Raw genomic sequence first — 16,714 nt, forward strand, 5'->3', positions numbered from 1 at the left:
ACTCACCAGCTACACACAATCCTGGACGCGTGCGTTCACTGCCTGGCCGGATACACACACACACACACACACACACACACACACGTTAAATTCATGTCGTCTTCACGATCATGAGACGTGATCCAGGTAAACCCCCCACCCCAGGTGGGACAGGAGGAAGGGAGGGGTGGATGGGTTGAGGGAAGGCTGGGGGAGGGGCTGATAGAGGATAAAGGAATGGGAGAAGAGGGATGTGGGTGCGTGTAACCAGGGGTAAAACAAATAGGGGTTAAAGTAATCTTCAGACACATAAATTAGGGGGAATAAATTTATGTTTATACAAGAAAACTGTTAGGTTGGTAAAGACCCTAAATCCATCCCCTCCCCCCCTTTTCCTTCCTTCCTTCCTTCCCTCCCTCCCTCCCTCCCTCCCTCCCTAAGTCTGTCGTATAACTCAGCCCACCCTTACCCTCCTCCCCCCCTATTCCCCCATAATACCCCCTGATTATGTGATCCACGCTTTATTGTATAGTGTTAGTGGCCCACTTTGTCCCTCCTTGTGCTGTAGTTTGTGGTCCACTTTGCCTCTGCTTGTTACGATCGCGGTTAGTGGGGGTCTGAGGACGATGGTGGGGCCTGTGGCTGCCTGCACACTGGTGGAGCTGAGGGTGGCAGAACACTGGACGTAACCACCTTACCAGGAGGGGTGGTGATAGCCGTGAGGTGGTGATAGCCGTGTGGTGGTGGTGAGGTGGTGATAGCCGTGTGGTGGTGGTGAGGTGGTGATAGCCGTGTGGTGGTGGTGAGGTGGTGATAGCCGTGTGGTGGTGGTGAGGTGGTGATAGCCGTGCGGTGGTGGTGAGGTGGTGATAGCCGTGTGGTGGTGGTGAGGTGGTGATAGCCGTGCGGTGGTGGTGAGGTGGTGATAGCCGTGTGGTGGTGAGGTGGTGATAGCCGTGTGGTGGTGAGGTGGTGATAGCCGTGCGGTGGTGGTGAGGTGGTGATAGCCGTGTGGTGGTGAGGTGGTGATAGCCGTGTGGTGGTGAGGTGGTGATAGCCGTGTGGTGGTGAGGTGGTGATAGCCGTGCGGTGGTGGTGAGGTGGTGATAGCCGTGTGGTGGTGAGGTGGTGATAGCCGTGTGGTGGTGGTGAGGTGGTGATAGCCGTGTGGTGGTGAGGTGGTGGTGATGGTGGTATTAGTGATGGTGGTGGTGGCATTGAGGACAGTGGAGTGGTTGGTAATGGTGGTGGTAGTGATGGTAGTGTTGGCGGTGAGGACAGAGATGATGATGCTGATGGTGGTGATGGTGATTGTTCTGGTGGTAGTAGTATGTGGTAGTGGTGATGGTGGTAGCATGTGGTAGTGGTGATGGTGGTAGTATATGGTAGTGGTGGTGGTGGTAGTATGTGGTAGTGGTGGTGGTGGTAGTATGTGGTAGTGGTGGTGGTGGTAGTATGTGGTAGTGGTGGTGGTGGTAGTATGTGGTAGTATGTGGTAGTGGTGGTGGTGGTAGTATGTGGTAGTGGTAGCTGTGGTATAAGATAAAACGCTAGAATAATGTGGATGTGACAGACTAAAAAGAGGACACCAGAGACTTTCATCATCAGCTGATGAACCATTGCTAACTATACCAGGTGCCAACAGGTGTACAGCCCCTGCCCTCACTGGTGGCAGGTGCTGAGCTGTATACCTGGTGTTGGCAGCTGGCTTCCTTTATCTTGCGTATATCCACTTCACTTTAGCATTTTGATCTGTGTGTAGGAATGTGTTACATGATTTAATGGAAGCATGTAAGATATTCTTTTATATGTGTGTGTTTGTGTTACCGGACTCCGCTTGCTCAAGCTTACTCTGCGAAGGAAAGTTAATCTTTGGCGAGACTGTATCATTGGGAATACAGTCTCGTCGATTGACTTCTAAATGCAAGGGAGTCTACATTTCCCTGCCGCTGGAAGTAGCGAAGCCTTGGGCTGCAGGATATATATATATATATATATATATATATATATATATATATATATATATATATATATATATATATAACATACTAACCTCCAACAGCCAGGATCGAACCCGGGACCCCCGTGCAACAGGCTGGAGCGCTACCGCTAGGCTATGATCGCCCATGATAGAGAAATGACTATTCAAGTACTATGTACTCGAGTACCCTTCGTCTCACGTTGGTGAGCAACGGGGTCTACACCGGTCATTTCCCATCAGGCTCACACGGCCAGCAGATAGCATTTTACCGAACCTAATTGTACAACGCGGAGGTATATGAATATGAACAAAGTGCATATGATCCTGGCTGTGTGAGGTTTGTAAGTTCTATGAAGGTGCGCTTTCGTATGCACTTTGTTCGTATATGTATATATATATATATATATATATATATATATATATATATATATATATATATATATATATATATATATCAGTGACGAACATAACACCTGCAAAACATTCCTCAGTCAAGCCCATCTCAGGTGAAAAGAAAAAGAATAAGGTGAAAATGGAATGTATGAATTAACCAGAGCTTCTTACAACCAGATTGTGTCATGAGACGAGAGTAAGAAGCGGAGAGAGAGAGAGAGAGAGAGAGAGAGAGAGAGAGAGAGAGAGAGAGAGAGAGTTTCACAGTACTTAATCTGCCAGTAGAACTTAGAGAATATACATGCTTGATGAAGCTAATTCATAATAATCACTTAGTATGATATAGTTCTGAGTGGCTGGTCTCAACATCTCAACTTAACCCGGATGATTTTCCTGAACGTGTTGGTCTACAAGAGACGGTCGTCTGGACTAGATATGCTTTTATATTTGCCTCGTCCTGCAGCTTCTGCAGTAACTTTTAGAAAGAAATATCAGTTTTTTTTTTTCATTTTCCATTCCTCACTCCAGTTGAAATACTTCCCAGAAAGTGCAAGTTATTAAGATATTTTCGCTACTTTTATTTTCTCTGGGTAAATTCTTTCCTTAAGAATTTCATCTCCATTCTTTGCCTTCCATGGCATTGTTTGTTCTCTCTCTCTCTCTCTCTCTCTCTCTCTCTCTCTCTCTCTCTCTCTCTCTCTCTCTCTCTCTCTCTCTCTCTCTCTCTCTCTCTCATCATCTTCATCATGTAACAAGAGGCCTTCCACAACCTCGTACTCATCCCAACTTTTCCTTCCCCTTTCCTCAACGTTTTCAATCTTGGAGGATATTGGGGTTGCGGTGCGATGCGTCCAGGTTATCCCCCCCGCTAGTCTTCCTCTGGTTAGCTAAGGACCTTGCAGGAAGTGCGATGTTCGTCCTCTTACGAAGACCGAAGTGTTCATCTTTCCCTCGGGCCAAGACCTACTTGGCCCATCTCTTTACGTGGGCTTCATTGATCAGAGTGGAGGCCCACAGCCATTATGATCAGAGTGCAGGCCTACTCAGCCTTTGTGACGAGAGTGGAAGCCCACCCAGCCTTTTCTAATGAGAGTGGAGGCCCACCACAGCTTTTCCATTTAAGAAGTGATATACCTACAAGGATACGTAACATGTCACCAATTACAGTCTCACATTCCCTGTAGTTCTTCTTCAGGAAATTTTGGCTAGAGAGAAGTTTAAGTAAAAAAGAAAGGATTTTTTTTTTTTTTGACAAACTTGAACCTTCTTAGAGATAACGATTGGAATCTTAAGAACGTCCTTGGGTGTCGCTCATGTTCTCCTTACTTCACGTATGGATGGTTCAGGAAAGAGAGAGAGAGAGAGAGAGAGAGAGAGAGAGAGAGAGAGAGAGAGAGAGAGAGAGGTGCGACCCACGTATGTTGCCGTCTGGCTCTTGTAGAGTCAGTTTAGAGTGATGGCGCGGTCCCAACATATTGCTTCCCGCCCCCCACCCACCCCCATCCCCAGCCCTCCACCCCCTTCCCCTTCCATCCTCGCATCTTCCAGAGGCTTGAGGGTGTTTGGGCCTGGTAGAGGACGATGGGAGTGACACATATTGTCCTCTCCCGGTGACACACCTTCCCCCGGGGCTCTGGGGGTTCGACAGCCCCTCTTCTCCTCCTCCTCCTCCTCCTCCTCTTCTTTCTTGTCTTCGCGGTAGTTGGAAGTGAGGGGAAGCACCTCCTCCTACACCCGCTCGCTCACTCACCTCGTCAGTTTAAAAAGGAAGTCTTGGGTAACATCTTCAGATTTACGTATAATATATTGTAAGCTTAAAGACGTGTTTTCATTATCATTTTTCTTAACGTGTGGCTGGTTAAAAGTAGTTTAGTGACTCTACTGCTTAGATCAGAGGCCAGTTCATCATGCTTATGGGTCGTTCCACCGTGTTTAAGGATGGTGGTGTCGTGTTCAGGGGGGAGTTCAGAAATGGATGGATCTTGTGTAATTTGAATGTCGGGAGTTTGATGGCTTTCGTTCGCCTGAGACTCGACCCTACGCCCAAGAATTTCCCGACACACATTAAGGCGTCCGAGCCGCCGCCGCCCCACATCAAATTTCACTTACCCTCCCCAGACTGACTTTAACTAACTACAACTTTGCAACACAATTGACCCTCCTAAGCCCCTTCCATCCCAATAATGAACAGACCTTTGCCCACCCATCGGCTGATCAGAAGATGCGCCAGCGGACGCTTGTGCGACGCGCCATGACCTACAACCCCACCACAAATGTTCGTCGACTTCCCTAGACGGTCACCTGACGTTAGGAGACGACTCCATGACTTCCTCAGACGATTCCCCTGTGGTTGGTACGCGACGTCGTGACGTTCGTACACAATTCACCTGACGTTTAAAGACGACTCTGTGACGTTCAATGACGTCACATTGGACGTCATGTGCATATTTTAAGAATGACCACACACGACTTGGCCTTTCCAAGCGCCCCCTCCCACCGCGGGTACCTTGTGGTGTTTCAAGGTAACTCCCGGGCGTTCTTCTACGACGTCCAGGAACCCCCCCCCCCCCCCCCACCCCACCCCACCCTTCCGTCCGTACAAGGTTCCCGGGACGGACCGCTCGCTATAACTACCTAATTACTCCCTGATGGTTCCCGCGTCGTGACGAGGCCCGCCGATGAAAGGGCCATTGTGTAGCATAATTGCATTGAAATAGTTTGGTAGTCTTCACTTCTTGGGAGGGTAGGATCCCAGCATCCGCCGGCTTGCTTGGTCTCCAGCCAGGTTGAGGCCTCGTACAGTCTCTTGGGTGTATCGTAGCCACTAGGGTGAGGCGTCGTAGTCTTTAGGGTGCATCGTCATGGAAGACTAGAAAATCCTTCCAAGGATCGTATCTTCCTCCTGTAGGAAAAGTACCGTCCTGCTCATGGATCGTATCGTCCTTGCTCAGGGTTCCTACCGTCCTACCCAAGCGCTGAGGCTCCATCTTTTGTCTTGCGGTGTTGTGACGACGCTGGTGATTGGCTCGCTGCCTAGCTGTAGGTAGCAAGGGCAACAGTGATTGGGCCTTTCCTACCATACTCTTCAGACATGTCGAGGAATAGGTGCAGTCACTGGGTGTCAGCAGACTTCGTTTTTAAGTCTTCCGTTATCAGTTCTTATCATCAAGAGACTCGCTGGTCCTCGTCTGTCTCTACGGAAGATTTATGTGATTGGTTATCTGTGACATCATAAGCAAAATGTATGATTTGATTTCCGCCATACAGTCTGGCAAGGAAATTCGCTATTGGATCCCGACATCTTGGTACCACAAGATATTTTATGATTGGCTTTTGACCCACTGACCTGCGGCATACGTTCTTGCAAGGAGCCCTGTGATTGGGTCTCGGCTGCGTGACATCACCGGGGAGTTTATGATTGGTTGTCGACCCACTGACCTAAGGTTCCACTGCCCGTCAGAAGGTCTTGGGCCTTTTGCCAAGTCCCCGCCATAATAATCATGTTCTTAAGACGTGATTGGACACCACGAGTCAGCAGTTTGACCAATGGGAAGGGATGTAGCTGATCAAAGGACTTGCCAGAATTATATGGAGAACTTTGTGAAGCGGCGAGGGTGGGGGGGTCGCTCCTCGTCCTCCCTGATGTTCGGGTCTGTCTGGCCGCCATTGTTGACTTAAAAGGACTTTATTTTTTACTTATGAACTTGTTCCTTGTTCTTGTTAGCTGCTCATAGGAAGAAGATGGTATTTTGGCTTTCTTTGTCATCATGGGATAGAGGTTATACTTGGGTGTATTTAGTAGTTGTAGATAGTTTTCCCACAAAGATTATTTCAGGTAGAAAATTTAGACTTTTGGGAGCACCAGATGAGCACTTGTTTTATCTTGAAACACAACAGTAATCGTGTGGGTCCTTCATTCTTCTTTGTGATTAACTATTTGTACTGTAAAGGAAGGGAGTTCTACACTCGTGGGACTCCATCTCCTTAACTTTCTGTACTATCATACTACTTTTTAAACTTCTGTATTCTGTTATGACTCAGTTTCATCATCCGGTTTATTCCTGTCATCCATTACACTACTCATATATTACCAGAGAACTTCTTGACATATGTTGTAACAAAACGTTTGCTGAATTTCGTGATATGGCCTCTGGTTGTTCTAACCAATTTTTTTAGAAAATTTTTTCACTGCTGACATAATGAAAGACATTTAAAATCTTAAAGGTAGTGATCAAGTCTTGCTTTACTCCTCTTTCTTCCATGTTGGACAAATGTATGGCTTCGTACCTTTTGTAACTAGGCTCTCTTAATTCTGATACCATCCTTGTTCTCTTCTGGACCATCTCTTTTAGTTCTTTGTGCTTCTTTAAGTGCTGTGACCAGACTTGAGAAGCTTAGTCTAGTTTTAGCCTAAGATGTGAACAACTTGCTGAATGCTTCTTTATCCTAAAACTGAAATGCTATTTTAATATTTGCCAGCAGACAGTAGGTCTTCTTTACTGTTTCTCTGACGACACGTTGGGGACGATGTTCACACAGAAGTTTCTCTCGCAGACACATTCCTGCTGCATATTTTCCAGTAAACTATATTTATATGGAGGCCTTCTTTTGCTGTTTCCCATCATTTCTTGACGTATTCTTGGGTTGAATTTTATCAGCCAAATATCAGACTAAGTTTGTAGTGTGTCTAAGTTTGTAGCTTGATGCAGTCCTCCACGCTTTTCATTTTCTTCAAGACGTTGAAATCATCCGCAAACATATTAACATATTCAGGTAGGATTGCACTCCCTCTGACAAGTTGTCAACATGTGTTGAGAATAACGTGCGTCATGTGATACTCTTCTGTTGAAGGTTTCCTGGTCGTTCCTTAGTTCCCTACAGTTGAGGATGGCCAGTGTTAGGAGATGCTCCTGTGTTGAAGTTAGCCAGCTCAGTCCTTGGTTTCCCTTTGTTAAGACCAGCTTGTGTTAGGGGGTACTCCTGTGTTGAGGTTAACATGCTGAGTCCGTGGTTCCCTTGTGTTAGGGCCAGCATTTGTCAGGGGGCACTCTTTCTGGGTCTTTGGGTCCCCAATATTGAGGATAGGTTGCGTTATGTAGCACACCTCGGTCTGATGCCACCATGCTTCAATATCGCTTTCCTGATCCGTCTGACTATTTGAGACCGCGGCCCACAGTCCTGTTAAGATCTTGCTGATCAGGTAAACTTCGTAGATATTTCTCCTTTGAATTCCTGAATCTCTTTACTTGGTAGACCGTAATGTGACTGGCACTGTACGTGTAGCACTGAACAGTTTGGCTCGACTGATCAAAATGCTAATGTATTGAGGTTAGTGTGCATCGGGTGGTACACGTGCGTTGAGAACCTGCATCAGTTGGTATTTCTGCTCTGGTGTTAGCCTCACTATAGTTGAAGCTGGCGTACATCAGTTGGCACCAACCACTGGTCTCAAGGTACTCTGCATTGGGTGGTGCCCCTGTGTTGAGAACAGCGTGTTTCAGGTGGCACTTGTTAGCAGAGATTAGGTTGCATCAGGCAGTATGTCTGTGTTTAGGATTGTGAACACTAGGTAGTACCAGTGCGTTGATGTTAACTCCAGTCTGGATTAATAATAGCGAGCAGCAGTTGGTAGCACTGGGATGAAGCTAGGGTGTAGCGGCTGGTACCCCTGTAATGTCTCCTCCACGTGTTGAATATTAAAACTGAATAATGTAATCGAATTCCTTTACAGTCTGGCTAATGATGCAGAAACCTTGAAATGAAAAAGTATTGAACCCAAGGTGAACCCGGCAGCAATAGTTGCTTTAGGTTGTAAGGAACGGAGTCGAGACCCGGAGGGTCTAGAGTTCGGATGTATCGAAACAGTCCAGGTGTATCGAAACAAAAATTCGAAATTCTAAGGTAACAAAACATGCGAGTGTCATTTGACTAACAATTGGTGGTATTAGTATCATGCAGATGGTTTATTTGAAACCAAATGTGTCATATGATTAGTCTCTTATCTCCATCAATATATACGTACATATATGTGAAAACATTGTTTCACTGGTATGTATGTATACACGCACACAGAGCGAGTGTAGCAGACGACAGGACTCCGTTCACGCACGTCTTTTTCGAAAATATTTACACGTACCGTTACAGCTTTACCATGCTTATTGTAAAGTTAAGGACAGGGAGGAGATACAAGAAGGCCTTCTAGATGAGATATTTCGTAAATATCATTACTGTGGTACCGTACGGTGTAATGAGAGCGCTGGTCGTGGGAACTTGCAGGGCTACCGCTATTGTGCACAAGTATATGACGTCACCATTCCGTACGTTTTCTCTGGTGCATGTGGCGTATAGAAAATGTGACATAGGTACAGTTGATTTTGTGCATTTATTTTGTTATTCATGAAAGTTGTACAAATTAAAATGTATAATCACTCTGTACGTCAGGGATGGTAGTAAAAACTTCATTGTGTCAGTCTGCAAGCTGACGTATGATTAGATTGAGTTGAATAAAGGCCATTAGACGTCTGGTTGGACGATATGTTGTTATATTGTTGTAGTGACCGACAGTGTACGGTCAAAACATGCCCCCGTCACGACCGTTGTTGAAGAAATGCAAAAGTAAAAGATAAAAGAAAGTACTCCTGGCCTCGTAGGTGTTTGAAGACCTGACCTTTAAAGGAAGAAAGATTAAATGAAGAGGGAAAGAGATAAGAATTCCACAGGTTAGTTGTTCGAGGGGGGGGAAAAAAAGAAAGCAGCATAACGGTCACTCCTCGAGTGGTCGGCTTCCACGCGTAAATTGAGGGAAGCAGCAGCCAGGCGCGTGCCACGGGTCCAGACCACGAGGGTGGCGACACATGCAGGAAGTTTATGAGAACAGTGACCAAAATATTACCCAGTAGGAGAGAGAGAGAGAGAGAGAGAGAGAGAGAGTGAGAGAGAGAGAGAGCAGCAGCATCTCAGCAAACGGAAGGAAAGGTTGGAGAGCGGTGATGCCAGAAGCAGTAACGGGGGCTAAGGCTTTTGATTTCATTCAGGTTGATAGAGAGTTCGAGAATGAGCTATGGACTATTAACATTTTTTTCTTATTGGGAATTAACACCACCGTTGTACGTGTCCATCGTGTATTATGATTTTGTATTAAAGAACAACAAGATGTACCAAACAGACACCAATACCACCTCGCCCATACCACCAACCCCTACCATGATTGCCCAGCCGTTAACCATGTCCTGAGTTGGTTTAAACTTCACCCAGCCGGCCTGTGCTCTCACGGCTTCACACACGGCAATGAGAACATTAATGGATGGCAGCTGCGGGGAGTTGCCTGACTTTGTTTTCACTAAATTTAGTTTTGACCGACTTTATGCATCAGCATTTGGTTTTGGCGGGGATGATATTTGTAGGGCAAATTTTTTGAAAAGACCAGGAATTGGCTTGATCTCTCATTATCGTAAACTTTTATTAATTTCTTACTCAATTGTATATCCTGCAATTAATATTTTTGAGGTCATCTGGCATTGTATCCAAATTTCTCCACTCGTCATTTCTGTAGTATATATCCTTGATATATGCGGGGTTGGTGCAGCTTCCACCAGGTTATAAAATGAGGGCATAACCATCCTGGACCAAACACCTAAGACCTTCTTCGGTGACAAAGACCACATCCGCCATGATTTAGAAGGGAACAAATGGTTTTTATTGATGTACTTTCTGCATGCAGAGGCATACCCATATTCGCCAAATGGCTTCTTTTCATCACATTTAAAATATTTGTTAAATAAGCTTAAAGCAGATTAACATAAACACCTTATATATGATTTCTGTAAACGTTTATAATACGTCTCTTATACTAGGATCGTCGTTATACTGGAGAATTATTCCACAAATTTTGTTCGTCGCCGATGCGCAGTTGTTTTTCGTACCAGCAGACGACATTCCTCAAAGCGGCGGCCCTGGCGTCACTAGGAGGATCAGAGACTCAGAACCACATGTGCTGAAATTTTTGACGGTCATTGTGTGAGAAGAAAGATCAGCAACAAGATACAATGCGAAGAATTGTAATTTAGCGAATTAAAGATTTTATACAATCGGAAATATTTGAAGAGAAGTGTAACGAGAGAAAAAAATATTAAATGTAATTGTTAACCGATATACCTTCTTGACTTCCTTCAAATTTTTTATGGTTGGATCATAAACTTTGAGCATTCGGAAGCGTAGGTAACTTAGTTTTACACCAGTTTGATGATGTCAGCAGAACAGCTCTTCGAAACATGGAAAGATTGAACAACCAGAGGCAATAACAATGATCTCTGAAGGAATAAGTGTTGTGGATGAATGGAATAAACTGAGTGATGAAATTATGAATGTGAACTGTTTACAGAGGTTCAAAAAGATGATACTAAAGAAATTTGAAGAGATGGTTGGCCCCACTGTGTACACCCCCCACTCCCTAACGAGATAAATATGTACCTGTGCTCACACACACGCAAAGATTTTAAAGGCCTTGCACAGTTCACTAGTTCAGAGTTTCGACTCATGTTTCGATACAGTGGGTTACCGTCCACCAGGTTCCACGAACCCTCTCCCGCTAGTCATCGTCCAAGGATACGAGGGATAGTAGCGGAGGGAGTGTTGTTTTGTAAGATGTTGCCGTATACTTGGCCGGCGGACGTACGAGACGTCAGCATTTGTGGCGAATGTGTGAAATATGGCTGGAGGCGCCGCCATCACCTTCATTCTGAAGTATCAAATGTTGTAGGAGGAGGAGGAGGAGGAAGAGGAGACAGACTTGGCTTTAAAGCGGGCGACTAGACGGTTGAGCCGCCTCCCTCCCCACGCCCAGACTCACCAACTACCTCGCCATGGTAAGCCGCAAGTATCATGTTTGTTTAATATGATTTACGCCCTAAAATTTTCAGCCTGTAATTTCTCTGATTTGTAGCTCTGTTCGCGGCACGAACCGTCTGGTTTAATGGAAGAAAATATTGCCGAAATATAATGCGCGGTCTTGCTACACGATACGGGCAGCAGCGATAACGCTTTTTCCGTCCTTGGTACCCAACGTTGCCGGTTGGCCAGCCGGCGCTGATTAAGTTTCATATCTTCACATAAGAACGCTAGCAATAGAATTCACATGAGCTGACGGCAGGCAGCACCACCGGCAGTGTTGCCGCTGGTGGTTGAGGTAAAGGATAAAAACCATCAAATTCACTTTTAGAAATATAAAAATGAAAGCAAACGTTTCCTCCGCTAGGGTAGGTTAGTTTCATTTAATATACCATGATTGAAGCTTAAAAATCGTTGCTTTTGATGAATAAGAAAAGAAAATAATTGTGGGAGCAAAATTAGCTGCCGTAAACGTTTCTGCGGTTATCATACAGTAGTTGTAGTGACCATCAGTGGTGTAGTACATCCTGGCTGGCTGACCCTACATTAAGCTAGGCTTCACAAAGTAAGTCTGGTCGTAACCCCAGAGGCCCTCTCGAGCTGGGCCGCCCACATATATTTTGAGTTGATTATACTCCAGTGTAGTGTATCTCGCAGTATAATAGTTTAAAAGCGAAGATAATTGTTCTTTTTGTTTTGCAGAAACGTTTAAATGAGACCAAAATTTCTGAATATGAAAAATGGTTGTGATAAATGAGCTCGTATGTATTTTGTACTTACCTGCTTTTCTACGTGAAAGATGAACTTTATTATTATTATTATTATTATTATTATTATTATTATTATTATTATTTGATTTATTATTATTATTATTATTATTATTATTATTATTATTATTATTATTTGATTTATTATTATTATTATTATTTGATTTATTATTATTACTATTGTGATTACTATTATTATTATTATATTATTATTAGCTACCGAGGTGGTTCCTGTAAGCATATTTTGTAAATACATTGCCAAATCTGGTTCAAGTTCACCACGAAAGCATAAGTGAACGGAATCCAAAGCATCGGTTTGGCTTTCATGTAGTGTTACAAAAGTGAGCGTGAGTCTTGTATTAAATCTTTGGGTCAGATGATTCAGGCTGGGCTTCTCCTCTTTCAGCCTTCAGGTTAGCGAGTTACGATAATTCTAGGAATCCTAGGAGGGCCAACTTTAAGCCTACCGTAACCTTACTAAGTCTGGTTTGAAGTTGTTTGTGTGTAAGTTATGAAAGGCAAAACTTTTCTTTGATATAGGTGAAGTTTATGGCAAGTTAGGAGAGGCTGCGGATTTCGTTTCGTTTTAGGTGATCAGGTCGTTGTTATAGATTTGGTGGTTCGACTTGGTTCAAATTTACCGAGATGATAATGGTTCAGCGTGAATCATGGCTGGCTGGTTGTATAGAGAAACTGTTTTATATGGAAGTTCAGGGAAGATACTGCTGAATAGTTTTGCTTTCGTTTGAGTTAGGTTATGCGAGGAGAGGCTCCAGTTTTAACCTCATCAGAACGAACGTACAGCTTCTGAAATGATGGCTTCGTCCTTGATCTGAAACTTATATATCAGGCAAAATAGACAGTGTTTTTTTTATCATGCATTTGTGAATTCATTTCATGAAAAAGAATACGTGTGTCTCAGGGACTTACGTCTCACAGATTCACAATCATTTTCTCGTCATGGATCATCAGTTTACAACAGTTTCATAAGGGTTGTGTTGGCTCTAGTTTTTACTAGCCCGTCATTTAGCATTTTGCAGTTTTACAGAGACCGTAATTGAAATTCAGAATTCATTTCCATTTTTTTTTTCTTTATCGTGGAATTGTAAAATGCTTTGTATAGTAAAGGTTATATCCTATCTAATGAACCCATTAAGTTCGTTCGAACTTTATTATCGTTTGAACATTGACAGTTGTTCTTTAATGGTATCTGTCGGGGGAATATAATTTTAGCGTTAAACACCAAACTGTATGCAAATTCCGCCCGGGTCTAGAACTCTGGCCAACATGGCGGGCTCGAGAGATCATCACTCACATCCGACAACCTCTCCTCTCCTCTCTCCCTGCCTCCCTCCCCCCGCGGTACATCTAACAGGCAAACATTGCCTCCCAGGGAGGCAAGTAGTTTTATTCACTCTCCCTCCGCTCTACTCTTACCCCCTCCTCTCTCTCTCTCTCTCTCTCTCTCTCTCTCTCTCTCTCTCTCTCTCTCTCTCTCTCTCTCTCTCTCTCTCTCTGTTATCTTCATCTTCCTTCCTTGCTTGTCCTTCCTGATATTACTTTGTGTCTTTCTCCCTCCTCTTCATTGTATTCTTTGTTATTTTCGTTTTCTTAGCTTCTCATCCATTAGTGGTTTCTCCCGTTTAACTTGATTTCCATCCCATCTACCACCTTCCTCTCTCTCTCTCTCTCTCTCTCTCTCTCTCTCTCTCTCTCTCTCTCTCTCTCTCTCTCTCTCTCCACCCCCGACCTCTACCTTCCCCCCCCCCCCCTGGCAGGAAGATTTGATGTCCCAATACAAAAATGATGCAAAGTCAACAGTAATTTTCTGGTAAGAGCGGCGTCCATACGCGATGCAAATAATGTTTGACTTTCTTCATTAGGCTTGGTATATTTATGAATATTTAACCAGAATTTAGATGAACCTAATGTTGTTGGTTATTTTCTTGCTCGAGGGAGAAGATTGAGGGTGTAGGAAGGCAAGCAAAGATGGCTGAGAGGGTATGAGTGCATTTTTCAAAGCACAGTAATTGTGTTAACAGGAAATGTTTCACTGGTGCAAAATTGCTGCTGCTTCTTTTTGCAGTATATAAGTAGCATGCTGGTCTGTTACCATCAGTGGCGTGTGCTCAGCATGCGGGAGGTAAACATGCGCGCATGCATGCCCGCGCATGCACCCGTTGACCTGTTTATTGAAAGAGGGTACGTGAATCATTCGTCCGGCAGCGGAGCTTCGGTGGACGCTGCCGGCCGGAACGGTGAACATATCGTACGCAACGTGGCGTTAAAATATTAAAGCAGACATCGAAAAATTTATCCGTGCACTCTGTAAGTCAATCATGCTTGATTTTCTTGTAAGAAAAGTTCCTTTTTTATCAAAACTAAGGACGGACAGGGAGTACCTCCTGAGGGGGGAGGAGGACAAAGCCAGCAGTGCCCGAGGAGCGGGATGAACACGACCCGCCCGCAGCTCACGGTTCACAGCGACGCAAATTACGATAAATCGAAAGTTTTTGAATAAGTAAAATTGATAGAACTATCGATAATGATAAAGATAAATTGGAGTCATTATTGCCAATTATCCTTTCAAGCAACAGAGGTTTGACTTGAACATATATTGTGGAGATTTTTTTTTCTTTTAGACGTTTCATCATTGTGGAACTTCATCCTTGCCAAATTTACATAATTTCATATTCATGATGACATACCCTGATCGTTCTAGTTACATCGCTCACGTAACAAATGATGTTGAATATCGAATGTTTCTTCCCGTGAATAAAATAGACCCCCTTCGAAAAAGTTTTTTTAATTTTCCAAAAGACGGAACAGAGAAGGGGGCCAGGTGAGGATTTTCCCTCTAAGGCCCAGTCCTCTGTTCTTAACGCTACCTCGCAAATGCGGGAAATGGCGAATCGTATGAAAAAAAAAAAAAAAAATATATATATATATATATATATATATATATATATATATATATATATATATATATATATATATATATTATCCTGGGGATAGGGGAGAAAGAATACTTCCCACGTATTCCCTGCGTGTCGTAGAAGGCGACTAAAAGGGGAGGGAGCGGGGGGCTGGAAATCCTCCCCTCTCGTTTTTTTTTTTTTTTTTTTTTTTCCAAATGAAGGAACAGAGAACTGGGCCAGGTGAAGGATATTCTCTCAGAGGCCCAGTCCTCTGTTCTTAACGCTACCTTGCTAACGCGGGAAATGGCGAATAGTATGAAAGAAAAGAAAATATATATATATATATATATATATATATATATATATATATATATATATATATATATATATATATACCTCGCAAACGCGGGAGACAGCGACAAAGCAAAAATAAAAAGTATATATATATATATATATATATATATATATATATATATATATATATATATATATATATATATAACACTAAGAGTATTTGCAAAATGAGAGTGAATGTGGTGCACGAACAAAGACAACAGTGAATTAGGTCTATGTCTTTTTTTTCTATTCTTGTGGGGGATCAGATGATGCTGTGGGGGGGGGGGGGATAAAGGGGACCTGCCTCTGTTTTGTTTCCGTTGAGGATCAAAGACTCCAGCTAGTGGAGTGAGTCTTTATCTTGTTTTGGAAAAGCATCAAAGACTGTTTTGAAGGGGAGATGGTCTCTTGTTTTTTGTTCTGACGAGTGATCAAAGACTTGTCATTAGGAGACTGTGGGAGCATTGGCTTTATGGCTCATTACGGTAAAGCTTACTTGGTGTGTATATATATATATATATATATATATATATATATATATATATATATATATATACATATGTATACACACACACACACACACACACACACACACACACACACACACACACACGCCTTTTCTTTTACATACATTAAATGCTTTTCTTTGATGGTAGTGTTTGTGCACTTACTCTATTTGCTTTAGACTTTTTATGACGCTGAGCCTAAATTAAGGTTAAGTTATATTCAGAAACACACGAACATACAAATGTAGAATCAGTTTGGACTCTCCACGGGAATACATATATGGGGGTACATAGGAAAGCCAGGCAGCAGAAGACTTGAAGAGGGACAGTACATGGGATAACAGAAGGCTTGATGGTCTGTTATGAGACTTACTGCGGAAAAAATGTAAAAGTCTTCTGTTACGTTATTAATGTTGAAAGACACTGAAAGTACCGTAAATTCCTACTCATTGTAGACGTAGACAGATTAGGAAAGCAGGCTTATCACCACCCACCACTTCAGGTGGAGTCAGGATGGTAAAACAGGAGGCTCCTTCCCATCCACCACTATAGATGGAGATAGGATAGTAAAGCAGAAGGCTCCTCCTCACCCACCACTATAGATGGAGACTGGATAGCATAGCAGAGGGCTCCTCCCCACACACCACTATAGATGGAGACAGTGTAGTAAAGCCATATCTTACAGTGCACTTGTAGAACTAGAGGGACCGTAGTTAACAATGTAGACCGTTATTTTCAACATCTTGAATATGACGACACGACTCACCCATGACGGTAGACTCATGAGCAAGACAGATGACTGTAGAGAACGATGGCCGGCCCTTGAGTATACCCAAGGGTCGGCCGTACCGTCATGCTCAAGGGCCGGCCGTACCGTCATGCTCAAGGGCCGGCCGTACCGTCATGCTCAAGGGCCGGCCGTACCGTCATGCTCAAGGGTCGTTTCAA

General features: G+C 43.7%; 1 protein-coding gene across 15 annotated transcripts in view; it reads left to right on the forward strand.

Moving 5' to 3' along the window:
• Nucleotides 1-16,714, forward strand: part of LOC139749872 (CUGBP Elav-like family member 4) — a 1,199,110-nt gene that overhangs the window by 206,908 nt on the left and 975,488 nt on the right. The window contains exon 1 of one of the 15 annotated variants that reach the window (XM_071664235.1): nt 11,201-11,217. The exons of the other annotated variants lie outside the window; for them this stretch is intronic. Within the exon in view, the coding sequence (XP_071520336.1) occupies nt 11,215-11,217 (3 nt within the window). The 5' untranslated portion in view covers nt 11,201-11,214. Of the gene's footprint in view, nt 1-11,200; nt 11,218-16,714 lie in introns of those variants that run through there. 15 annotated transcript variants of the gene reach the window in all.

This window comes from Panulirus ornatus, chromosome 8 (genome assembly GCF_036320965.1).
Source record: "Panulirus ornatus isolate Po-2019 chromosome 8, ASM3632096v1, whole genome shotgun sequence".
In the NCBI taxonomy this organism is placed as follows: Eukaryota; Metazoa; Arthropoda; class Malacostraca; order Decapoda; family Palinuridae; genus Panulirus; species Panulirus ornatus.